The 27,698-nt window shown below is 40.6% G+C and overlaps 1 protein-coding gene across 6 annotated transcripts in view; it reads right to left on the bottom strand.

The window, feature by feature from the left end:
- The window catches only part of RANBP17 (RAN binding protein 17), a 263,837-nt gene that overhangs the window by 53,448 nt on the left and 182,691 nt on the right, over positions 1 to 27,698 (bottom strand). For all 6 annotated transcript variants that reach the window (XR_002123189.1, XR_002123188.1, XM_019635965.1 and 3 more), the window contains 4 exons: positions 15,815 to 15,918; positions 10,011 to 10,099; positions 2,538 to 2,645; positions 251 to 333 (listed from right to left, as the gene is read on the bottom strand). Coding sequence is in view for 4 of the 6 variants with exons in the window: in XM_019635965.1 (XP_019491510.1) it covers positions 251 to 333; positions 2,538 to 2,645; positions 10,011 to 10,099; positions 15,815 to 15,918 (384 nt within the window). In the remaining 2 variants the exon portion in view is untranslated. The remainder of the gene's footprint in view (positions 1 to 250; positions 334 to 2,537; positions 2,646 to 10,010; positions 10,100 to 15,814; positions 15,919 to 27,698) is intronic.

Genomic DNA, 27,698 nt, shown 5'->3' with positions numbered 1-27,698 from the left:
TTGCCTACTGACACTGCAATTTTATCCAAAAGAAATTCATCAAGTTGGTCAGGAGTGATTTGTAGTCAGAGGCATGCTGCTTACTTCTCCTGATGTCAGTATGATAGCTACCTGGCTTTTTGCACTCCTATTACCCAATTCACAAATGCATACAGATATGAAGTTCAAAATAACAAAATAACTAACATCTTTCTTTCCTCCAAAGAGATAAAGTTATATTGCAGAGACAAATATGGAAAAAGATACCTACCATAAGTGCAAATCATTTTACTTGCTTCTCTGAAGAGAAGAATTCCATTAGGAGATGATACATCAAAATTCAAACGCTGGGATCTAAGAAATATAGTAAAAAATTAGACTATGTGTGCAGATAAAGAAACCAAATATAGGTTTAAAATGCCTAGCATTTTCATGTATTAGGACTAGCAGCAGTACAATGATCCCTTTTAAAAAGTGTCATTGCATGAAATAAGTGTTGATAAAATATGTATGCTAATTTTCTCACTGTAAAAATATTAGGGCAATTAAGAAAAGTTATTTTCACTTATTTGCTGATTCAAAGAATGCACGTTTTTTTCTGTCAAAACAATATCCTGGCGTCCTATGTCACAGACCTCTTACCCTTCTCCCTTCATGAAAAGTGGTTGAGAGACAATAATAAGAAACCCAGATGTGCATGTCTACGTTTATATAGATACTTTAATATTTACATTTGAGATCTCCTGTAGTGCCCAATACACATTTTGAAAACAAATTCTGAAGTGACAGGTAGGAAATCTAGGTACCGTGAATACTGCACACATGTATAATGAACCATCTGATTCTTCAAGCATATTTCAAACACATTAAATTACATACTGACTATAGTTTCCATTGCACACAGCTCAAGTAAACAGAAAGAAATTCCAGAAGTTCTAAATGAGAACAATTCTGCTCCCCCAGTTCCTGACAGGTGCACTATGAACAGAGTAAAGGATTGACATGCCACCCTGAAGTAATATTTGCTTTTTTAACATCACTTTGGCTTCAGTTGGCTGATATGCCTTGTCGCTGTGCTTTCAAGAAATAATGATATATTTCTAAAAGGATTAGTGAAAAAAACGATAGCAGGTTAAAGAAATATCAAAAGGCAAAGACATTTGCTAAAGTCCTGTTTGCCAGGAATAGAATACATTGTTGCTTCCCCATGCTTTTCAAACTGCTTTAGAATTAAGTGCAATGATAACTTATTAGAAATATTATTGTGAACATTTGGTTGTTGGTATATGATGCCTGGTGTAAAAAAGAAATGTAAGTACATAATTCACATTAGATTCTAGAGAAACACAAGATAACGTATTTTCTGAGATTACCAATTTTCACTGGGTAATTATTAGGACAATTGTGTGAGATATAAATTATCTGCCTATGGCAGACATAAAATATTTTACAATATACAATGCAGTGATTCTTCCTTTAGTATTGAATGTTACCTCCACAATATGCAATGTCAATTATCTGATTGAAAAAAATTATAATTGAATAAAAACTAAATTTCTAACATAAAATACATAGTAACCTTTCCTTTAGTATTTAAATCACCTATGAGAATGATTAAAAAAAAAAAAAACCTAACAGCTTTCAAAAGAAGAATACTCACATTTATTCATTTGCCAGGTCTTTTTCCACCTCCTGCTTTAAAAATGTGAAATTATTGCGGTGAAAAACTCGGCACTAGAGATAAAATTAGAGCTGCAGTCCATACTGCTTCCCTGTCTGGGCAGCTCCCTTCCAGCAGGCGAGGGACTGATGAAACGGGATGGCTAAGTGACAGGTAATTTGGTGCTAAGCCATATTCACAGCGACGTATTTTAAAGCGGTAAACCAATTAGCTTATTGCAGTTTTTCTCTTTTAGCTACATCTTTGTTAATATTTATATGCAGAGTGTTTGAATCACTGCTGGTCTATGCAAATTATAAGGTCAACGAGGCAATTCCTGAGAAGGGTTGTAGTTGCTATTTAAATGAAAACTGTGAGTGCATAAATCATCCACATACATGCATCTTGGCAGAGAGGGCGAAGGCTAACTTAGAAGTCAAAGCAAAAACAATCCCTGGGGCTCCTGAGACAAACTATGTGTCCTGAATTGCTCTGGGACTCAGTTCCCTTATCCATAAAATGAAGCATCTCGACTCAGAGACCTCTAAACTTCTCTCCCGCTTTAAAATTCTACAGAATTGCAGTTAAGCAGTGAAACAGTTAAAACAGCTGCCCTTCCTCCATATTATGTCTGATTATTTTATATAAATAACGGCGGCTGTAGCCTTTCATTTTTTCCCCCCATTTCCATATTTCCCATATACACCTAAGCGTACTATCTCCTTTTTCCCAAAAGGACCTCGGCCTTATGCTGCTAGTTCTATTGTGTTCATTGATCATCATGTTTTGGTTTCTGGTTCTTGCTAAGCCTTGAATACACACACACACACACCGAAGGCAATGAATTCTGATCGCTGGAGACTGCTGCCAAATAGATTGTTTCTTTCACTCCTCTTACCTGTTCTGCATCAGTTCTGCCATGAGTTTTAAGATGGGCGTTGTACACGCTGGCTCTCCATACCACCGCTCAATAGCCCGCTGAAGAATGGGGAGATAGGTCGGATAACTTTTATAAAGCCTGTTAAGGAATTTAAGGGTCAAAAGAAATATTGTGCCTGAAAATTGGTGCCACTTACAAAGAAAAAAGGCAATGCACATTTGTTCTATGTTTAGTATACAATGACAATCTTATCAATTGTTCTCCCTGACCCGAACAGCTCTACTTTTGTGGGGACTGCAAATGATTTGCTCTTATTTGCAACATATCCCATATATTATATTGCTTTATTCTTGGCATACACTATAAATAAAAGACACACTTTTAAAGTATCATATAAATAACACATTTAAAGAATTATGTTTACTATTGTAGAAAAGGAAAATAAATTTAGTTAACGATAAAAACATATTTGAATTGTTATTATCTCAGTTTCTTGGGTATCAAATTATTTAAGGAATAATGTTGCTCCTGAAATTTTAAAAATACATAAAGGTAGAGGGAAATGCTAATAATAAACCCCATGTGCCATCTCCCAGCTTAGAAATAACTACATTCTTTTTTTTTCCCCCTAAGTGTTTGACTTGCTCTGTTTGGTCCCACTGTAGCTCCAAGGGACACTGGGGATGTTAGCTTGAAGAAAAAGCTTTGGGTACCTTTTAATCTACTCGAAGTCAGGGTTGCTAACAGGTAGTCCCATGTACATCACCCATGGAGAAATTCTCCAACGTCTTCATCAATGCTGTGTGCCTCTGCTGAGTCAATGGCTGAGGCCATCAAAACCTGGAAAACTGACTCAGTTTGACCAACTCTTGAAGCACACCTGGCCTCCTCCTGGCCATACAGACACAGGCCCACAAATACAAATGAAGGCCTAAAACTGCAGCAGAAATAACTCTTCCTATGCCTCTACCTTCACTTGATTTTTGGTTTCCTTACCCCTCAGTCTCTCTTTCTGATGTTTTCCAATGTGCTTGTCTTTTTGCTTCAGATGAAAAGTGCTGAACTGGATCATGTACTAGCGTTTCTTTTCTATGGTATGGGTGGAGATCTCCATGGTGAACAAGATGACAATTTTCTCCCCTGCTCTTAGAATGAATTTTGAATTCTTCAGCATGGCATACAAAGCCCTGTGACCTGGCCCCTGCCTCCCTTCCTTCTCCTCTCTTCACGCTCCCACTCTATGACGGCTCAGCCACTCTGCGTTTCCTGCAAATCCGCGCATGCCAGCTCTCTCGTCTCCGCTCCTCCACAGGCGGCTTCTCCTGCCTAACACATCCGTCTTCCCACATCCAGCTCAAGCGTCCCTTCCCCTGGGCTTGTGAAACCTTCTCTGCTTTCTCCAAAGGCATCAACCTCTGCTTCACCTGCATCCAAAGAGCCCTCTGACCACACCTCTTAGGACAAACTGTCTTCAGGTTGGTTGCTTATCCATCCGCTCCCTTCGGTAGTGAGTTTCCGAAGGGCAAAGACGGGTGCTTCCTCACCACGTCCCGGCTAATTCCTGTCTGTCCCTCAGATTTCAATACAGATGCCAAGTATTCCCAGAAGCCTCCCTGACACCCTCTACTGCTCCCACAAGACAGGGGTAGGTGTGTCTCATGTGTATGGCTGTGGTACCCTGTGCTAGCGCTATCATAGCGCTTTCTCTCTCATATTATCTGCTTTTTGAGGGTAGGGCCTAGGCACTTATTTATTGTATGCACAGACCTGGCACAAAGTAGATTTCAATAAATATGTGTTGCTATAAACTGGCCAACCTAAAAATGAGGTGTAGCGTATTAGATTAGAACGAGTTTAATTCTTTTAAAATGTGCATTTCATGTTCAAGCTTTAGAAAATAATTCACATAACATATAATGAAAATAAGCCCTCTAATGCCTTAAGAGTGGCATGCTCCTTAAACGTACAAAAAGCAATACTTTTATCTCCCTGGACATACCATGTTAAGGCTGTATTTGTTTTTATTAAAACAATTTATTTAACAAGTATTTATTGAAGGCCTATTCTGTAACTGTCTATTCACTGTTTTAGACTCTCTGGAGGCACCAGTGAACCAAACATTAAAAAATCCCTGCCCTCATAGGCTTTATATTCTAATAAGAAAAGACAGAAAATAAACAGAATAGACATAGACTATGTTAGCAAGTCCTATAAAGGAAAGTAAAGCAGAGATGGGAGATAAGAAGGGAATATATATGTGACTATGAGGTTTCAGCTGAATGAAAATGAAAAAAATAAAATCAATGAACTTGCTTATTAACTCTATTTTGGCTGTGGTCAGATAATTTACTGTTTTCCCCCCATGGACTAGAAAATGTTATTCTTGATAGATGGTAGATTCTATGTGTTATGTACTTTGCTAGGGGCCAGGGGCCCAAAGATGCGTGAGACATGGCTTTTGTTCTCGGGGAATTCCTGCTCAAGCCTGGATGGTGGACACAGAACAGGGATGCTCTGAGCAGCAAAGTCCTGGCGCAGTGCCAGAGGTGCACAGGTGAGAAAATCTTCCATCGACGGATGCCGCCAGTACAGACTCAGTGACCATTAGCGGGAAAGCACCTGGAAGGCTCATCCGAAAACTGGAAAGACCCAAACCTCAGCATCGAAGAGCATCAAAAGCACACACCAGCCCTTTCTGCGAGGCACTCCAAGGGCATTAAGACCATCATATACTTCAGAGCACACTTCATTCACTGTGGGACAGGCCGGCGGGTATGTGAGGATGCTCCCTTCCCTGTGCAGAAAGAGCGCGGTGCCAGTTCTCATATGCTTCTGACAGAGGTGACTGCCACTGAGAAAATGAGTGCTATTGGAACGCAGAGTAGAGGTCTACCAAGCGGGGAGGTTAAAAGGGCAGCAGAGTGAGGGCGCCAGACTCAGATTACAGGGTGAGAATCAGAACCCACTCTAGGCGTTTCCTTTTCCAGTGGCCTTGTGAGGACTGCATGCATACAGACAGGAGGAAGGCACGGGGAGCCCTTAGGCAGAAGAACACAAATCCTACTGCTTTCACCTCCATCTTCTCAATGAATTCCTAAGGTCTCCATCACATAAATAAAAAATCAAAAACATTAGGATATGGTAGTACCTTCTAAGATGCCAAATATGAAAAAATGAAAAGCATGGGGTTTGTTTCTGGACAACATCCATTCATCCAATCACCCATCCATCCATCCATCCGTAGTTATCAGTACCTACTATGTGCTGGACCACTCCCACCCTCCCCCCCAAATTAGTAAAAACACAGTTCTTTCCCACTGGGATTTCACAGAGAGAGCACTGTAATGTACTAGAAGGCAACAAGAGTTTTTGTTAAAACTGTTAGGAGATAAGGAGGTGGTTCCAGGATAGAAATAGCCTGCCAGTTCAGAGCTTATTTTAAAGGAATTCCATGAATTGTTCACGAAGGCAAACGCTGCTGGAAGCCTTTCCTCTCCCTTCTGTCTGGCAAATATGTGTCTATCCATCTTTCAACACTAGCCCCACTTTACTTCCCTGGAAAGCCCACCCTTTTCACCAAAAACTCCAATCTCTTCCTCTTATATGTTCACACGGAACTTTGCCCACATCTTTGTTACAACACATTGATTGTTTCTTAGTTGTTACATCCACTAGATTGTGAGCTTCTAAAGAGCAATCTGTTTTATTCATTCCTGTAAAAAGCAATCCTTTTACTCATTCCTCATGCCTGGCACAGAGCACTCAAGAAATGCTTGCTGAACAGTGATTTTTCAGCTTTACTTTTCTCCCTACTTCACTTTGTCCAACATACTGATGATTACTTTCTTCTTGAAATACAATTCTGATTTTGTTAGTCAATTAAAACAATCAACTGCTTTATACTATCTATGGAATAAGGCTCACAATTCTTTAGACTGATATTAAAGCGTCCCAGACAAACTGCATTTCCAACCGTGAAATAAGCAGTATCTATATAACAAAGCATTTTCTCCTCTACTCCCCTTCCTAACCCTGTGCTGAGGCCCATTGAAAAGCTCTTACTTTGTAGTTCCAATAGTCCAATCCCACTGATTTGATAAGGTCCAAGGACACATCATCACCTTTACAGAGCCTTTCCTGACCCCCCAGCTAAGTGCCATCACTCCATGAGCGTCTTTGTTACATTCATCACCTTCTACACTTTCTTATAGTCATTTATGTAGGTATCTAACCGATTCTACTGAACTGTAAGCTCATTTTGGGGTAGGATTTGATTCAAAGTAATCCACATCCCTCATGAAACCTAACACAGTCCTTAGCAACACCTGCTGAATAAGTGCGCCAATGGGACTCCTTTGTCTCACTCGTATTAGGGAAAGGAACTACAAACAGTGATGGAGGGTTCACTTTGGGCCAGACATGGTACTAGGCCCTTTATCAACGTCAGTTCACTCACTTCTTACGGCATACCTGTGAGAGAGGTGTTGTTAGCCCTGTGCTATGGGAGAGAACACAGTAATTCTGAGACATTCAGTGACTTACCTAAGACTTCACAGGTTGCTAAGTGGTGAAATCAGAACTGGACTCTAAGACTGTCCTATTTTAGAGTTTGTGCTCGTCTACATATCATGTGGTCTTGCCTTGTCTTTGTATAATATTTTTATGCATATTAATGAACAGATTGCCTGAGTGACAAACAGTGACTATGAGGAAATAGCATTAATACACTTTTATTTTTTTCTCAACTCCCTCTGAATTTCTGATACTTCTGTCTCAGTATGATCTGGGAAACGTTTAAACAAGGTGACTTAATACACTGCAAGGGAAGGCGCTTTTATATTGTTGCATTCTCACTACAGGAGCAAAGAAGTGTATCACTGATGCCTCTTCAATTCTCCAGGAGGGGAACAATTTATCAACATGGTTGCTGCGTAGTTTCAGGCAATTTAGTTTCGGAAGGACAGAGTGATGAGCAATGTAGTTCATGTAGCAGTTAATGCAGTCAGTATTTATAGAAATGTTTTTGAATTAAATAGCTAACCACTAAAATAGCATTTTATCAAATAATCACCATAAATAAAATGCATTTTGACTTTAAGATGACATGTGCTCTTATAGAGGGTTTCTTTTGCATGCTAAGGACTGTATAACAAATTAAAGAACACACATTTATGTGGATAAAAGGCAAATAAACTTTCCCCAGCAGTAATATGGGAATCACCACTGATGGCTTGACATATCAATATTTCAGGAAGAATAAATGACTTTCATATGCATGTTTTTAAAATCATATACTTATTCATTTTTACATTACTAGAAGACTTTGGAAAAGAATCTGTACTTTATCACCTGAAACTGCTTAAAGTATTTTGAAATATTTTAATAAAGCTTTCTGAATTATCAAATAATGTAACTTTTAAACAAATTTTACTACTATTATAAATATTTGCTCTTCATCCCTGGCCCAAAGGAAAACTATAAATCTTGTCTCAACTGAATGAACACCATTTATCATATTCATTTTGTTGTCAATACAATTATGAAAAGCCTTTGGCCTTTTCCCAAGGAAGCTGATTTGCTACTGAAACTCGATTATTATAAGCAAGGCCCGTACCGAGCCACCCCGTTTGGCAATCACACAGCTTCACGCATAACCGACACTTCGCCCTCCGCCCCTGACCCTAATAACATCAACATCTACGGTCAAATGGAGGAGACAATGGTTTCTAGTTCCAAACAAAACCTTAGGTCCCAAGGTTTTCCGTTTGCTATTTTCTGCCATCTGCTGGACAAAAGTTTCACTTATAAAGGTGCCAAAAAGAAGGAGCTAAGTCAGGAAATGGAAAACAGCCTTAATTAAAAACTTAAATTACAGTATACTCTATACATTTTAGGTAGTCTCAACTATGGAAGATATTTCTGCGGTTTGACACTGAGGCAGAAGGCTCTGACCTTGACTCTTGGTTAAGATTGTTGATGAAGAAAACATGAAACATCAATTGCTGGCCATTCTTGAGTTGGAGCTCGGTTTCAAGGTCATCATTAAACTGCAAAAACTAGGATTTTACGAGTTTTCAAATAAATGCAAGTTTTACTTTGTGAGCTTCTACTTATGTTTAGAGAAATAAAAGGGTCCTATGTAATTCCGGTTTATCATTCATAAAAAACTGAATGACTTTCCATGTTAAAATCTATAATCTCTGTACACGTACTTTGTATGCTGATATAAAGAAACACAGGATCCTCAATGACATGTAAATTATTATCTCTGACCTTACTATGGGCACCTAAATTTAATGAAGTAGGTTTTATTAGTAAAATGTAAGTCAGTATTCAAATTACTGTTTAATTTTTTTTTAAGTGTGTAGAGTTCTCCCTAAAACATATGCCCAGAGCCCCTGTTAGTGATGTTTTTGGCTGTGGTTCCAGTAGTAGGAGTTGGAAATTACCTTAAAGATGTTTCTGTTACAACTTAAGGGGAGTTTGGGAAAGAACAGTCTGAAAGGAACAGCTGAGAAATAGTCTATCTCAAAAAATAAAATAGCTTTTAGGCGACAGAACTTTTCTTATATGCTCTGGTTTCACATGTAAAGGCACGCAAACTTTTTACCCTACTTATATGACTTGCATAAATTGTCACTTCCTGTTAGGATCAAAGAGGATTCACACAACACTATTAAAACAATTTCAAACATTTATGACTACCGAACATGTTTCAGACATAACACAAACTGCATTACCTATTCTAATGATCACAATGAGCCACCAGACTGGATGTCTCCTTTTTCAGATGAGGAAACCGATTCTCAGACAGTGAAATGACTTGCCGAGATTTACGAAGTAAATGAAGAGCTCGGATTTCCAGCCTGGTCCATCTGACACCAAAGCCCATGTTCTTTCCACTCTTACACAATGAGACATTCCTGTGGGGGATGTTTGCGTGTTCCTTTGTTTGTCTATTTCGCTCTCTGTACTAACCCTTGGCAAAGGTAAATTCATGCGTCGAATGAAAATCCCAACCATTTATTCCCCCTTTCTAAGTCCGTTAATATTTTCATGATGATGAAAAACTGTAGCATGACGAATTAAGCCTCAAAGAGACAAAGTGACCTTCTCAGCTCTGCTAATGATGATGGAGCAGAAAGTCAAATCTCCTCGAAAATGCCAAATGGTAGGATTCACTGGTCCTGAGTGAAAGACGTTCGCCCGATTACCCCTACAGCTCCGACATAAACAATCATTTGGGGAGGTGACTTTTAAGTTGTCCGTATTTACTGGTACCCAAAAAAGTGACCTCTCTGAGCTGGGTCTCCAAATGCTGTGCTCAGTTATCTGCGCTGCTGCCACTGTGCTGTAATTTTTAGCTGATTACACATTAGTTCATTTAGCTTTGTTTCCTCTTCCCTACTGTGCCGTACTATTAAACGAAAGCCAGGGGCCTGGCGTCCCTCTGTGCACAGAGCTGGTATTGTCACAGTGTAATAAGGATACATCCAGTCAAACAGCATGGTGTAGCTGGTCTTTGTGTTCAGCGCGAAGGCAATCCCTCGAAGGTCTCTTGCCAGCCCGATCAGCATACGCTGTCAGTGGGAAAGAGACACAGTAATTGATTTTCACGTTAGCACAGAGCAGATGGAGTAATAATCAGGCAATAATGACCACATATCTGATTTTGATTCATTAGCTAAAATGTCTCGCTCAGATCCCTTTCTATAGAAAGCCATGGACTCTTTAAACAAACAGACCATCAAGTCGGCCGTCCAGCTCGACTTTGATTCTTGTAAATTGAGCTCAGTCATAATTCTAGTAGCACAGGAACATTTAGAGTCTTAATATGTTTTGTTTCTGAATGCTGCCCAATTAGCAAAAAAGAGGACTGATAATTCTGCAAAACAGAAATGCACAGGGTCGAGACAGTATTTAATAGCAAATCCTCACCACACAGGATTGCGTGAAATCAGTCCCACTATGCACTCTGGAGTCTATCCTGGAAGCACGGTCATTTAAAGGCCCTAAGGCACAGCAGTAGTGACTGAGGACAAAATAAACCAGGCCAGGTGACCTGCCGGTACCATGGCATACCCAGAAAGGCACTCACATTCCCCAAACAAACAAACAAAAAGGTGTAAGAAAGAGTTCTGTATTCAATGTTGGAAGACTTGGTTTTGAATTGCAGCTTTCTTCTTATTAGCAAGGCAATTTATCAGGCTCAGTTTTCTCATCTATAAAAGGGGCTAGCAACACCCCTTTCACAGAGGCATTGTTAGGAATAAATTTAATAAATTTATGTAAAAATGCCTATGAGAGCGGGATACATACTAAGTGTTCTGTAAATATTTAGTGTTGGGTGGCGGGTGGGGTGGTGGGGAACCACCTTGACTCTAAAATAACAGAGATCTGACTTGTACTCTGGACGCTTAATTAAGCTGTCCTTAGGATGATGCCTGGGAAGAGAAAAAGAAAACCCATGAACAGATGCTAGAACGTCAGAACAAAGAGCACAAATAAACATAATTGCAAAACAAGGGGTGGGATAATTGAGATGTGCAACTGTGATTTCTGAAGATACTGTTTCAGTGGCAATACCTGCCAGGATATGGTCTCTGAATCTGAGCAGGTTTTCTGTTTCCTCACACTTTGGTTATAAATGAAAACCTCTTTAGGAAGGTGTTTATCATTCAAGACTTGGAGGTGAATCATGGCGTTCATCTTCATGGTCGAGTAACATTTAAAGTACTAATCGTTTATCCGTCAGAGGGGTCTATACGTTCTGATCTTTCCGCCACCCCACCTAAAAGGTGACTCACTGTAACTGGAAGCTGTTTATAAGGATATTTAGTTTCTATACTGTCTATCAGTTTATAGGATGACGGTGACCTGAATTTCTGAATCTGTAAACCCTGAATACCTGTTTCTGCTTCTTTAAATGACTTATTCTTTTTCTATTATAATCTCACCAGCCCTTGTTTTTCTGTAATCGACTAGTCAGTCTCCTGTATAGTTCTCTCATGTGACTTGCTTTTTTTTCTGAAAAAACCATTTTGCCTTTTTTGTAACCTCTTTTCACCACCTGGAACGTGTTCCCCTCTTTCTCAGCTTCCCACGTTTCCCACAGCCTCCAGATCAAACTAGATCTTTTAAGAAGGCTTCTCTGAGCAATTCTATTCTATTTAGCTCTGAAGTCTTTCTATTGAAGTGGCCTTTTTGGTCCATTTTTATTATGTACACTTCCAGGCTACTCTACAAATAATCTTACATTTTCAACTATCTATCTATCTACTATCTATCTATCTATCTATCTATCTATCATCATCTATCCGTCTATCTCAGGCACTCACCATTTAACTAAATTAGTTAATAGAAACCATGAGTTTTAGTTTCTTTGTGTTTAGTGCCAAGGACTCTTAAAATATTTTAGGCTATTCTCATTACATAAAAAGGTTATTTATCACAAATTTTTCTTTCTTGAAAGATGCCAAGTTAATAGATGTGCTCTAATTGACTCAACTCTATGAAAATTTATCAATGCCTAATTTTAGAAAATGTTACAATAGAGCAGAGAAAGCATATAACAATATAACTAAATGTATGTTTTCAACAGATTAAACTGAGCAGGAAAATGCAGATTTCTTATGCTCAAACAGTGTCTTTTATCCCACAGCAGCAAGAGTACTGGAATAATTTATACAGATACTCAAACACTGAGTACTTCCTTGGTGGCCAAAACATACCCAGTTCTGCTCTGAGACAAGGAAACAGTTGACTAGGAGCTCCACCAGGCTCCTAAACACCCTCAGAGGGCGAGGAGTGAGCTGATTGAGAACGAGGGGAGGAGGAGCCACAATTTGCCATCTCATTTAAAATAGTGCAAAGAGGTTTTCTGCAAAGTCGCCTTTCTCCTCCAGTCGGTCAACCCTTGACTGATCTGCAAAATGAGCAGCTCCTATAATTTTATTGAGGTTGTTGTGGGGCGCGGGGGCAGGTCTGGGGTCTCTAATCCTAAAGATTCCTTTTTGGAAAGCTCCAGGAGAAACTGCTCAGGGCTTCAGTCCGCTGCATGGCGAACAGTTGTCTGCGTGCCAAGTGTGAGACGGATGGGCTGGGAAACAGCTGAGATGCGGCTCCTTCCACCCTGACCCCCAAAACAGGGTTTCTAATGGAAAGTCTGACAGACCCTTTACTGTAGTGGCACTACTGGGGGCAGCTATAATATTATCCTCATAATTCTACTATATAATAACAACAAAGCAAAAGAAGGTGAAGGGTCATTGTGCTTTGTCTTTAGAATTAAGATGGCTGTCTTCATCCTTACAGCATACTCTTAATTCTGGAGACACATCTTAATAACCTCTAAATAGTTCCAACAAAAGAGCCGTGTCAGAGGAGTGAGCAGGCCCCAAGGTGTTTCAACTGGAGTGTTTTCATCTGCCTTTATTGCTCTATCCCTCTCCAGAATTAAGGCAATAACCTGTGATAAATTATTCAGGAACTGCTACAGGGATCAAAGCAAAATCATTCTGTTAAAGTGCTGTTTGCAACATTTGGCACTTAGTGCGAAAACTTTTAATGTGCGCATGCTGAAAATCAAGAATTTTAAATAATTTAACATTGTGGAGTTTATACGAAGGGACTAAAGATAGCAGGTTCCTATTTAACTGCTCCTCTTTCTCCGAGAAGTTTTCATTCATTTTCCTTAAAACCAATGACGTCATGGCCAAATAAAAAATGATGCATGAGTCAGGGGAGTACTGGACTACATTTTACTATGGATTATGTGGGGGAGAAACATATTTTGAACCAGTACTTTAGAGCCAGGAATTGTCACAGCATTTTCTTTCTTTTCCCCTTCACTTTGAAGAGAAAAACCCAAGACAAAAATTCAATGTTCTCTTCAATTTTATTAGGACTAAGTAAGAAAACAAAGCTATAAATTTAAGCATTTTGCAGCATTTCCTTCCCTCACAACCATATTTCAATTTGGCAACATAGGTCCTTAATGTTTATGTTCATCCTAAAATCCGCATTTGAAAAATATCTATAAATAGGGAGTTAGAAAACCCTGGTAAGGGCTGCAAATTAAATGAATATGGCAGTCCTGAGGCATTTTCATAGAGATATTTTAACAGCATCACCTCCTGTGGATTGGAATACTAAATACTTTATTGAAGAACAAAACAGAACTGTTTTTATCTCTAGCACTTGCAAAATGAAGTACCTGAAAGCACTTTTGCATGTATTATTTATTCATCACGATAGAAAAATAGCCTTAACCTAATAAATTACATTTAAAAGCATTTAGTGCAAAAGTTTTGTTTATGATAAAGCAACAGATTTAGTTCTTTACCGGTAGCTTAAAGCACCAAGTTTTCTTTATACAAATTAGACAGATGGTGCTTACAGTAGAATTTACTAAAGGTCTGTCACAACGAATGCAGCCAAGCTGCATATTTAATCACTGCAGAATCTTGTCTACCTGCAGCTGCCAACTGCTAATCCAATTTCCCTGATAAATGTGGCAAGAGACACGATCAGCAATAAAGAGCATCTAACTCCATTTTCCTGCAGGGCGTCTTTTGATGAACATTTAGGACGGAAGCACAGAGTGCGCTGTGTGGCCTTGGTTCGTGGCAGCTGCATGCATTCTGAGGCCCAGTTCTCAGGTTACTCACTTAATTCTGCCACTATCATTACGTTGCTATTGATCTCAGTAGCTGTTGCCTACACAGCATTACTCTAGATGAAGCTGAATCAGGCAGTTATCATGCATCAAACTTGCTCAAAAGCCTGGAGATTTCCCCTTAATTACTTGTGATTTTATTTGCAAATACCGTTAAAGTGTAATCAAGCAGTCACTTTCCAGGGTCGTTAAGAACTTGCTGGTTTAGGGATATATCACTGGAACTCCATTAAAAATGACTCTAGGAAGATGGTTTCTATCAAACTAGATGGGATTACATCAAAACGGGCTTGGAGTATAATGAAATCTTCAAATGAGACAAATGTAATTTTGATAAAGACGGTGTTTTTCAACCTCACTTCTTTTTGATACAAGGGACAGCAACAGCCACCTTAAAGCTGCAAAGACCTTGCTGGTCACTAGAAAATTTGCAGGACACCTAAAAAACATAGCTAATCCAAGGAGGAACTCTGGTGAGGACTATAAACACAAAGAAACTCCCTATGATTTCCCCTTTTTCTTCGTTTTAAAATTCTGTGACTATGGCATGTGGATAAGCATTCATTTCAAAAAACTGTATTTCAAATGAAAAGGTACAGTTTTGGGTTAATTATTTATTTTTTTTGGTAGAAGAATTAACACTAAAATAATCATCAAAAGCCATCGGTTTTCTATTTGGCTTCTTACTGCTAATTTTTTTTTTTTTAGAAGGGGAGCCATGCAGAATGATGGTTAATGTTTTCAACATATTTCAAAGAACAATACAATATGACAATAAAACATCACCAACAAAGGTGCCTACATTCTCTGGAGTACATTTATTAGTCTCTTAAAAATAATAATCAGTGTCAATCTATTTACTGTAGCCCCAATACACTATAATTTCAGAAGACGCTATTCTTTTTTAGTGGATCTTGGGCTCCCCATCCTCCACATTAAAATATGGGACTGTTTTGTCACAAACAGCTTGCTACACTTAAGGATTTTACTAATAAAACATAATGTTGTCTTAGATATTATGACTGTTGCCACAGCTGAACTGACTTGTCAAATCAATCCTAATATGGCTCCCACAGGCACATAAAAACCTTATTTAGCTATCAGTTATCCTAATCACTTTGTTCAGTTTAAGAATGCAATACTTCAAGACCAGCTCCTATTTATACATATATGCCTAGCCATTTAATAAAGTCTTGATTTATATAAATTCTTGTTTAAAAAAATATTTAGAGACGTAGTGTTTAGCATGTGTAGGTTTGTGTATTCTTCCATATAAATATGCCGAAACACACAGGGCAGGGTAGATGAGCGAACAGGAATGTTTAAAGTGGTGTACCCTTGAGAAACGTTCTTTTAAAGATACGAACTGCCACATGAGAGAAACACACGAGTGTCAGCTAATCACGCACTGACTACCCAAACTCATCACGGACCTCAAAGTCCATTCGTATAAGAAACTCTGGCACTTACAGGGAAAGTGCGACTCAGAGCCATGTGCGATTGGGGGAGCATGGTGGGCGAGGCACAGGGCCCACACAAATACGCAGAACCTTTTTCTGGAACTAGATATCGTAGAATGAACAAAATTGTCTTTTCTCATGTTTGGAAACGAACCTACCTTCACATCTTCTTGTTTAAAGTTGTTGTTGAATATTTGTGACACTGTTTCAAAAGAGACTGTAAGAGGGAGCATGAAATTCTCAAATTCGTCCTCATCTTCGCCTATCAGAAAAACAAAAGGGTCACCATGGTTTAAAATGCATGCTATTATACATTAGCCTCAGCAGTGGCTGCTTCATTCAGGCTTCGGAAGATTCCTGGGGAGGGGTCGCCCTGCATTCATGTCCACGCCACATTTTGTGCTTTGGCTCATTGAATATTCTGGTGTTTTGCCTTCTCTTTTTGCACCAAATGAAACAGCAAAATTACTTACCAGCCATTTCTTTCCTGGCTCTTTATTGGATCAAACAGACTCACGCCCCAGGCATCTCAGCCCTTCAGCTCTGAGGGCCCCCAGAGCTTCCCTGATGCCTTGAGGAAAGCCACTTTCAAAGCCTCAGAGACAAGTATCTGTTTTCCCCTTCTCTTTGGGTGCCAAGGCCCTAAAGGGCTCACAGACTCAGGTGCCCAGATCGCTCTAAGTTATTATTCTCTTTTATTTATGTCCTTTTTATTATTAATTTGTTTAATAGATGGCAGGGAAACTTTTATCTGCCAAACAGGATGAGGTCCCTCTTGGGTCATTTGGATTTTAAGTCCATTCTCCATGCATATACTTCCTCGTGTACTAAGCTTCCCTTTCTTTATAGAAAGGAGGGAAAAGAGACATTTTCTATTGTTTTTCTACTTTAAAGGTTGACTGTGGTTTCCTGAGGCATTCTGCCAAAGCAGCGTCTTCCCTTCACACATGGATATGCACAACAGACAATTTAGAGTCTTCTTTTCAAAAGGGGTTTCTTTTAAATGACAGTTGATTTTTTTCATTCATCCTGTGCCACAGGGAACGAAGGTCCCCACTCCACAGATGAACAGGCAAAGTTAAGTGACTTGCTCAGGGTCGCCTACTTAGCTGGAGGTGGAACTATATGGTCCAGGCCTCCTGATTTTTATGCTATTGGTTTTTGTTTTTTTTTTTTTTAGCTGAGCCATCCTGCCACCTGTTGGCAGCTCAGCGGCTGCTCAGCTCGGGCCAGGACTCGAACTGCTACTGGTTTTTAAATAGAGCATTAGAGAGGAAACGAGATCTCAGAGACCAGTGGCTCCCAGAGTTTGGTTCTTGACCTAGCAGCATCAGCAACCCCTGGGAACTGTTAGATGTAATTTCCCAGGTTCCACCCCAGAGCTACTAAATTGGAAACTCTGGGGTGCCGTCCAGCAATTTTTGTTTTCAGAAGCCCTCCAGGTGATTAAGACACATGCAAACGTTTGGGAAACACTGGGCTACACATCATTCTACAGATAAGGAAACTGAGGTCCAAGGCCACGCACCCAGGGGGTCAACGGCAGAATCAGGATCTTTTGACTCTTTAGGAGCGGCTGACCCTGGTCCCCTGTGACCTCTCTTTTCCTCTTAGCCTTCCTTACACAATTTGTTTCCAGAGTCCAACAGGATCAGGTACTCAGCTTTGCTCACAGAGAGACGTCAGAAGGCCAATGAGTCTTTCCTGCTATTCTGTTCCAGACAAGGGTCAAGATCCTAGGTGAAGGGCATGGCAGACCAAACTATAATCCCTGCTCCATCAACTGGCTATGTGACCAAGTTATTTCTCTTAGATGCACCCTGTCAACCGGCGATGAAACAGTGGAGAGCTTTACAGAGGCCATTCTAATTTCCCAGAGCCCAGGTCAAAGGGTGGCTTCCCCAGTGTCTGAGCTAAGCTCCCCCCAAGTTCTCCCTGAGGCCCCACTGCAGGTGTTCCCCCCTCTCCCTTTGGATTCTCACAGTAGTTTGTCTGCCTCTTTACTACAGACAGGATTTATCAGCAGGCTTTGAAGGGCAGGTATTTAGCATGTAGCTAATATGACATTAATAATACCACCTACATCAGTCTGCCATTACCACCATTTGGTGAGCGTTACTGTGGGACTGAACGAGATAGTTTACAATGTGTACGTAAGTGATCAGGTCTCTTTGCCTACACTGGTAGCATCTTTGGCTTCGCTTCTGCAGAGCTGAGACCGTGCATCTTTGCGTTTCTCAGTAAAGAATGACGTACAAGGGGCTCCGAGTAAACAGAACTCGGAGCTAAGAGTAACAAACAGACTGGGGGTCTGGCTCCCCCACATACTGCTCAGCTATGGATATTTACCACTTTGAGTCTTGGTTTTCTCATCTACAAAATACCTATCTTTGAAGGTTATTGTGACTATTAAATGTTATAACGCATGAAAAACAGAAGATGCTCAATAAACAGCAGTGGTAGTCCTAGTATCCTAGTATTAGTACCTAGAACGTCGCCTGGCACATATTAGGGAAATACTGTATTTCAATGAAAATTCACCTTTATTTGCCTTTATTTTGAGGCAAATAGGGACGTCAGGAGCACAAGAGACCAGCTACTAAAATGAGCATGGGGAGAAGTCATGGAGCGAATACTGAAGACAGTAACGGGGGCAGGAATTCTACTTAAATGTCACCTCCTCAGAGAGGCTCGTCACTTGTGCCCCCACCCTTACCCACACTCCAACCCCCTAAATCACTTCACTTGTCTTATGAGACTTCCAATGACTGGCTGAGTTACATATGTATCCTCTGTCTTCCCTCCTAGAATGTAAACTCCTTGGGGAAGGAACCTGTCCTATCTCCATCATGGCTGCACATCTAGAATAGGTCTGGCTGTCACTCCTATCATTACAGATAGGAAATAATCTGTATAGTGACTAAGTGGTAGTCTTTTCCTGATGGCTTATACGTGAAGGCAATGAATTCGGGCCTTAATTTACTTAACAAACACCTAGGCGGCTCTTACTAGGTTCCAACACTGTTGCACGTCATTAATGGTCGCCACAATCCCATGAAGTTATAGGATTTCCTTCATTTTCCGTGTGGACAGAGGCTCAAAGGAGTTAAGCAGTTTGCCCAATATCCTCTGGCTGATCCAATGTCAGCGAGCCAGGACCCCCAGTTAGGTCTGCTTTACATCAGTCCCCCCATCTGTGGTGGGGCAGGAGGCTTCAGAGGTGGGGACTGAGGCAGGGACACAGAATCGTGAGTGTGGAGCTGCAGGAAGTTACGAGAGGCTGAACAGTAGCAGGCTTCCTTTCGGGTGGCAGATCTGAGACTGTGGTGCGCAGGCCTGAGAAATGTTTACCTTTCCCTTAGCACTGTTTCCTGTTCCTGCCACGTGATATGCTGTTTCGGCTAAGCGGGAAGGCTGTTCATTTGTGTTTACATCATGGAAACAGCTTTACACAACACCTATTAAAGATGTTTTCCTCGTTTGTATTACCACAGAGGTAGCTTTACTGTTTCCGACACGAAAGAAAATATGAGCTTACTTTCTCACAACTTCATATTCAAGAATGCAGCCATATTATTTAGCATGCCAAGTGTATATGTGATCATTTTATGAATAATAATTGTACCTGTCTTTTTTTCCCTAACAAGACAAGGGCTCAGAAACCAGTATGATTTGAAGGTGAAACGCCAATTTATACACTAACATTTTCACTGACATCATAAAAAGTAAGTATTAACACAACATTGTAGTTCTCAGTCATGCATAGATTAAAAAACAAAAACAAATTCTTCACATTTTATGTATAACGCAAAGCTAATCCCCTCCACTGGATTTCTGAGGATCTGATTCAATACCAAGTTATTCATTTTCCAAGTTTTAAATATCTTTCCTTCAGAGAAATCACATTAAAAAACCGGTAGTAATTCTTTTGGCAGGTTGGCTCTCAGACATTTGTCGGGCACGTCATTCGTTATTCTGTGTGACTTAAAACCTTGACAGGGGGCCGGCCGAGTGGCGCGATGGTTAAGAACTGGCTTGGGATGCCAGAGGGCCCCGGTTCGGATCCCACATATGAGGGCCAGTGACACTGCCCTCCACAGCTAAGATGCTGAACAACAGCTCGACCTGGAGCTGGGCTGCCATGAGTCGCCGGCGACGGCGTGGGCTGCAGTCCCTGCTGCAGTGGATTGCCATGGGCTACCGTGTGTGGCCAGCAGCCAGCGTGAGCGGCCAGCAGCCGCAGTGAGCGGCCGTCCAGAAGCCGGCGACTGATCTGCCTCGCCAGAGAGGGGCGCAATGATGGTGCCAACTTGGGCCAGTGAAGCAACGTCCTCCACAACTAGACTAAGAACAAAACGACAGCAACTTGTCTGTTCCCCTTTCCCCAATTCCCCAGCACTGTTCCCATCCCCCCAATTCCCCAATAAAAATCTTTAAAAAAAAACAACAAAAAACCTTGACTGGTGAGAAACAGGGTTCGAAGAGTTTTTGAGGAGAACACAGCCATGTGCTGGGAGGTTGGTGTTCCCCAAAAAGTTACACACAGAACTGCCAACTCACCCAGGAACTTTATCCCTAGATGTACACTCGAGAACTGAAAGCCTATGTCCACACAAACACTTATACACGCGTGTTCATAGCAGCATCCTCACAATAGCCAAAAGGTGGAAACAATCCAACAGTTCATCAACTGATACATGAATACACAAAATACGGTACCTTCATACAAAGGAATATTAGTCGGCCATGTAAAGGAATGAGTGCTGATACGTGCTAAAATGTGGATGAGCCTCAAAAACATCATGCTGTGTGAAAAGGGCCGAACAGAAAGGGCACACGTTATGTGATTCCGTTTATATTAAACGTCTAGAATGGGCAAATCCATGGAGACAGAAAGTAGATGAGTGGCTGCCGGGGGCTGGGGGGGCGGCAGAATGAGCAGTGATTACTTTAAGATACGGGTTTCTTTCTGGGGTGATGAAACTATTCTGGAATTAGATAATGATGGTTGTAAGACTTTGTGAATATTCTAAATATACTACATACTACTGAACTGTATACCTTAAAAGGGTGAATTTTATGGCTTGTAAATCTCAAAAATTCTCCCCCACCCCCGCCAATATCCCTCCCCAAACCAGCAACAATAAAAATCTGGGGTTTCTTCCCCCCCTCCCCATCCCTTGAAATGTATTCAGAACACCAAAACTTCTCATTTCCTCAAATTTAAATGCAAATAGCCACTGGATTACTTGGGGGGCTGGAGGAGTGGCCAAGGAGAAGCAAATAGTAAAATAATTAAGGTAATAATAATGGATGGTAGCCAACAGTTACTAGGATTTCGTGTATGACAAGTATTGATCGATAAGTGATACATCAGTATGGTGGGCTGAATGATGGCCCCCCAAAAGGTGTCCACGTCCTAATCCTTGGAATCTGTGACTATGTTAGGTTCTATGACAAAAGGGAATTATGGTTGCTGATCAACTGACTTTAAAATAGAAGATTATTCTGGGTTATCCGGTGGGTCCCATGTAATCACAAAGGTCCTTGAAAGTGTTAGGGGAGCAGAAAGGGAAGGCCAGAGACGGCGGCATGAGGACATGGTCCGAGCTGCTGGAGAAAAGAGGGCCACGAGCCAAGGACAGCAGGCGGTCTCTAGATCACACAGGGCGAGGGAACAGGCCCTTCCTCAGAGCCCCCAGGAAGGGACACTGTCCTGCCGACACCTGGATTTAGCCCAGAGACCCATTTCCAATTGCAGATGTCCAGAATTAGAGAATAAATGTGTAACACTGAAGTCATTAAATTTGTGGTAATTTGCTACAGCAGTAATAGGAAACTAACATAGTCAGTAAATTTAGGTCAGGTCTAATGCCTCTGTTTCAAACCAAGGAGAATTAAGAAAAGAGGCAGACAAGGAGATAGAGAGGCAGTGAGTGAAGAAAACAATCCATGTGAAACCAAGAAGCAATGCGCAACCTCGGAAGAGCAGCGACTCCAGCAGGTCTAGGCCCACACAGGAGTTCTGGTCGGCTCCGAGGGGACTTGTGGCTTCAGGCAGAGCAGGGAGTCTTCGGATCTGTCAGGAAGTGTCATCAGCTGCTGCTTCCAAAGGGAAAGAATAGCCCAAGCACTGAAGGCAGAGTAGGGTAGTGAGGGCACTGAACTTGCCTTGTTTTGGGGTCCCAGTTGCAGTCAGTGCCCCTGACAGTGCATTCAATAAATATCTGTGTCTTAATTAGTATAGACTGAGTACTTGCTTTGTGGTAGGCATTGTTCCAGGCCCCTTTCACACATCTTTATTTATTTAGGCCACATGACAACTCTTCAAGGTAGAGATCTCCATTAATAATAATAGATGAAAAAATCGAGGCTCCCTTTCATTCCTCTCCCTAGGGAACCAGAGCGTTTATTTTAGTTCCCAGAAGAGAAACATACTGCCCACTGCAGACAGTTACACTCCTCTAAGAAAGCTGGCCTAGAAGTTTATCCCTGAAGCACCTCATTCCCTGGGGTGCTCTGGACTCTACCCTCAAAACCAGGTAAGTTATTAAAACTGGATCTGGACTTAATGGGCTGCTTTCTGCCTACAGGGCCAGCTAATTAGTCTTAATTATCTCATTACAGATTCTAAGTATTTCCAGCTGCTTCTTTACCCCCATTGCCCACTCCCACCCTCTACCCCCACCCCCAATGTCTGTTTTCCAGATAGACTCTGCCAAGTCCTGGACACAGGTGATGTGTGGATGCATTCTTCCTATCTGTCAGAACATTAGCTACTTCTGAGCAAGCTTCCCACTTGCTAAATCCTCCTGGGATGTCTTTTGCGTTTCTTTATCTATGAGAAGAAATATGCTTTCGCCAATGATTAGACATAAGGACAACTTTTAAAAACTGCACTTGACTTCATTGATCATAGAGCTGTAATATATTTGTATAGGGCAAATAATAAACATGAATCTGTTTATTTGATAGAAGCTTGGAAAGTGGTCCATTCTTCCTTCTTTTCACTGCCCCCAAAGCCTCAAATCAATCATTCAGTCCAAATAGTTCAAATAAAAATGAAGAAGAAAAAGCTACATTTCCTAATCGATTGGGAATGTGAAAGGTGAAGCAATGACTTAGCAAAAGAATTGAGGATATGTGGTCAGAGGGCTACAAGGTATATGACTGACCTTGGGCAAGTCATTTCATTTCCGTACCTGACCTTTCTAATAGGCAGACACAGCAATCACACCTACTCCATGTGGGCTATTGTGAGGATCAAATAGGATAATGTGTGTGACAGTGGCTTGCAAACTATAAATTTGTAAACAAATGCTAGTTATCTATTACTAAAGAAAATGAAAGTTTCCTTCCTCTGTGTCTTTTTACTTCTATCCTTAGTAGCCATTTGTAGAATACTCTTCCCTATATTCAAGTCATTTAATTGTTACATAAAATTTTTCAAATTTAAGCTACAGATATCTTCAGGTGCCAAGTACCTGTTAGAAGCCACAAAGGCAGATGGATGCTATGCTACCCTCATCCCTATAGAGTGGGCTCTCTCTCTTAATGTCTATAAAGACCATTTTAATATTAGCATCCCACGATCATTAAAAAATATAACTGCTTCTTAGAGCTGGAATATCTGAGGAAAGCGTTGCTCACTCAGAGCGTATCAACATGCTTCTCTTCTGAGTAGTTCGAGAGAAGGTGCAATCATAAAACGTCCAAGGGAAAACAATTGTTGGTGACACTTCTAAATCTGAGGCTGGTAAAAACTTAATTTGCAACTAATAATATTTATCTCTGCACCAAACAAAAAGCCTTGTTATAGCTCTTTTCCACATTTCCCCTCTCCAATATCTGTCAAGTGAATTCACCTCCATTCAAATTAAACAAAATAGAAGGTTTTTATTTATTCCAGTATTTTATACTGAACAGCTCCCTGGAGGTTCTCCATTTACTGGCTTGGGTAATACTATCTTTCCTTTAGTTTATTAGATTGACAAAGTTAATTTAAAAATAACCTAGGGAACTTTAAGTGATTCTTGGAAGGGATAACATGCATGCACATATGGTCGGGCACCCATTTTCTTCTCTGTGGAAGCTATCTTGTGAAGGGGATTTTTGTATTTATTTTTATAATTTCTTAGAATACAAAACATACATTGCCAACATACATCAGAATGAAACATCATTCTGATGATGAAATACTTTCAATTCTGTTCTTTATACAAGCGAACATTTTATCCAGTTGAGCCAAGGAGCAATTTGATAAAATGGTACCACTGTTTATTGCCAAAAAACCCCTCATTCTCATCTGAAATACAACCTGGGGCACATAGCATCTAATTAAATTCATACAAAGCACAAATTATTGAATAGAAACCAAAATGCATTTCAAAGTAAATATCAATTAATGTGACACCCAATTTCTAATCACTCCAATGTGCAAAGCTTACACACAAACATATTCAATTTATTTTAGAGGACCGAATTAGAATATGCTTTATATTTCAATCCAAGATCACAACCAATGCTTGGCTAATAGATTGGTTACATGCTCTTTCTGCTTGATTCTTACCCGCCTCCCCCTCAAAATCAGTGTTATAAAAAGTTCCTCCTCAAATTTTGTTTCGTTTAATTTGAGAAGGATTCTCATTACCTAACATTTTTATTTTTTCATTTAATACATGGGTTGTGCTTCTTTTGGCAAGAGCACTATCACTTTTTTCTTTGTTTCCATGACAGTGAACACACAACAGAAAACTACAAAACCATTTATACAGGAATTCTGACAGCCACGTCTAGTCAACCTAGTTTGTGAGACCAGGGCTCAAATGATAAGACTGCATTCAACAACACTCAACAAATGATTATCTATAAGTAATAACACTTTGAACAGAGAGCAACAAGCGACTCATCCAGCACAAGAGTGGCCAAGTGTAGTTCCTCACTTGTGAAAGTAATCAGCCACCTGATTCGTTTTTTCTTGGAGAGCCCACTGGTCAAAGCTGCCCCCACAGACAGGACCTGGTAGGCAGACCTGATTCCAGGAGCCATGGTGATGCCATCTTGCTTACAGTGTATTGTGTATCATTTATTCATCAAATATGTACTGAAACCTACAGTGTAGAGATACCAGGTTGCTGCTGGCAAGCACAAAAAAGAATCACGAAAAAGGCAAAATCCATATGCTGAGGGAGCGCCACGTATTTTGAGAAGAGCGACTCTGGTTCCTGACAAGGGAAAGCAGCCCTGGTAATATCCACCACGATCATCACTTGATGCTATAATACACATTGTTTCAAAAAGTGGAAAACACTGATAAAGAAAGAATTCTTTTCAAACAATGTAAAAGTCCCATCAGTGTAGCTGGTATTGTTTTTAATTTTATTGACAGCCAATTCAATTTACTTATATTTAGAGCCTACCACGTACCAGGCACTTCCACACAGCCTGTCTTTTTCTGTTTCTCACAAGGTACCTAAAAAGTGCTTGCAATGTAACAGGTATTTACCTTTAAAAAAAAAAAAAGCTTAAAAAAATCAATTTATACTTTATCTCGTTATTAAATATTTCAAAGGAATCTAATTCTGGCGAAACCTAATAAAATCCTATTGTTTATTTAAATGCATGTATTTTACTTCAGTTTCTCATACCTCCCAGTTTACATGAAGGAATGCTCAATAAAAGTCATCTCAAGGGCCGGCCGAGTGGCGCGATCATTAAGAACTGGCTTGGGACACCAGAGGGCCCTGGTTCGGATCCCACATATGAGGGCCAGTGACACTGCCCTCCACAGCTAAGATGCTGAACAGCAGCTCGACCTGGAGATGGGCTGCCATGAGTTGCCGGCGACGGCATAGGCTGCAGCCCCTGCTGCAGTGGGTTGCCATGGGCTACCGTGTGTAGCCAGCAGCCAGTGTGAGCAGCCAGCAGCCACAGTGAGCGGCCGTCCAAAAGCCGGCGACTGATCTGCCTCGCATGGAAAGAGCGCAATGATGGTGCCAACTTGGGCCAGTGAAGCAATGTCCTCCACAACTAGACTGAAGAACAAAAAAACAACAGCAACTTGTCTGTTCCCATCCCCCAATTCCCCAGCACTGTTCCCATCCCCCTAATACCCCAATAAAAAAATCTAAAAAAAAAAAAAGTCATCTCAAGAAGGCCGTGTACAATGCAAGGTCTTCCTGGGCATCAGCATGTCTACCCATTCCCAATGCAATGGTAGGTGCAGCTGTGCTGCGAATACCGCGTGCTAACCTGTTGTTTAAGCCACCGCAGGTTCATGGGGGTTCTTTGGTCTATGAGGACCATACGAAAAACTATGTTGACTCATCCATTCCATTTCCAGGCGTGTGTGGTGAAGACGTATGTGACATGGGCCTATTTCTAGGAAATCTCCAGCTAGTTCTCTTTAACTTTGGTCTCCCCATTCCTTTCACTCTGTCTGACAAAGAACATTTTTAAGGCCTGGGGAGTAAATTAAGTCCAGACAAGGGCTTCCCGGTCTTCTCTAATGCTTGGACAACTGGGGAAGCAAGCGGGCATGCTCCTTGAGGGCAGGGGAGTCTGGCAGGGTCTTTCTCATGCCCTCGGAGCTCATCACAGTGTGCTCTCTAAATGATTATTGAGGACAACGACAAAGAACCTGGGCTGCTCCCCTTTTTTCCAAGGCAGCAGCCAAGACGTAATACAGGCTGGTGCAGTATGCAAAGCTGTCACTCAGCTAGATCTCCCACTTGCCCAAGGTACCAGATGATTGGGTTTTGCATGCCTGGTTTACACTCTTCAAATATTTATAGACAGTTCTCTTTGCCTCAAGCCCTAGTTGTCACTTAGCCAAGTTATACATACATGGTTCTTTTAATCTTTCCTTAGAAATCAATCCTGCTAAGCTCCTTAATCATTCCAGTTGCATTTCTCTCAACTTTTGGCTGTTTGTCTTTCCGGTAATTTATTCTGTTGAAATGCATGAAAATAATACAGGTGTGTGGAGCAGAGAGGGGTTTGGACACCTTTCCATTACAAGGTTCAATGCCTTTTATGTACAAAATAAAATGACTTATCCTCTTTCCTTTTGTATGATCATCCTTCAAAAATTCATATTTAAGTTGATGGATCAATCAATACATTGCAAGAGAAAGAAAGAAAAAAGTACCATCAGTATTATATTCTCTAAGGATGATACTGTCATTGACCTAACGCTCTCAGGTGTCTATACACTGGTTAACTTAACCTGCAATATTCAAACATGGAGCAAACTGGGAATCCAGAGTAATGTGGTCACCACTGAGGGTCAAGTGCCCATCCTAAGGTACTGGCTACCTGTGGGTGCTTCTGGCTAACTTCAGCTTTTCAATGAAAAAAAATTAAAGACAAGTTAGTTTTTCCCATTATAAAAGTAATACATTACAGACAATTTTGAGTAATCAGAAATGAGGAAATGTTACCTATAGCCCCACTGCCCCAAAACAATAGTTAACATTTTTGAAGAATTTCATTTAAGCCTTCTCTGGATATATTATTTCCCTCTCCAACAGGTATGATCATACCATTTGTACAGTTAAACACCTTGGTTTCCCAGTTACTATTATAACAGAAAACTTCATGTCTTGCATTGTCTTCAAATCATACTTTTTAATGACTACATACTATCGCATCAAATGAGCGAATGTGACTGATTTCACAATTCCCTATGTTGGATATTTACACTGTTTCTATTTTTTCTCTAGATTAAATGTCATTACAAAAAATCTTGGTGTGTAAAGCTTTTCTGTATTTAGGATGATCCCTAGATTTGTAGCAGTAACATGAATGTATCAAAGGATACCCAGAAAATAAACTGCGAGGTAAAGGATTAATGCAAGTACTATCTGAAGTGAAAAATACCACCTTAAGTACAAAGATTTGTCTTTTTGCTCTGATGATAACAAGTGAATGCTCAAATCTTAGCAAGTTGTACGAAACTGTTGGAGGTGGCAAATTCCAGTGAGTTAAATGTGGTGCTCACTAGTATTTCACTTCATATTGTTGATCCCTTATTAAGTAAGC

The sequence above is a fragment of the Hipposideros armiger genome, unplaced genomic scaffold, assembly GCF_001890085.2.
Source record: "Hipposideros armiger isolate ML-2016 unplaced genomic scaffold, ASM189008v1 scaffold_25, whole genome shotgun sequence".
NCBI classification, from domain to species: domain Eukaryota; kingdom Metazoa; phylum Chordata; class Mammalia; order Chiroptera; family Hipposideridae; genus Hipposideros; species Hipposideros armiger.
Note: the sequence above shows the minus strand (reverse complement) of the source record. Positions and strands in the feature narration are given on the sequence as shown.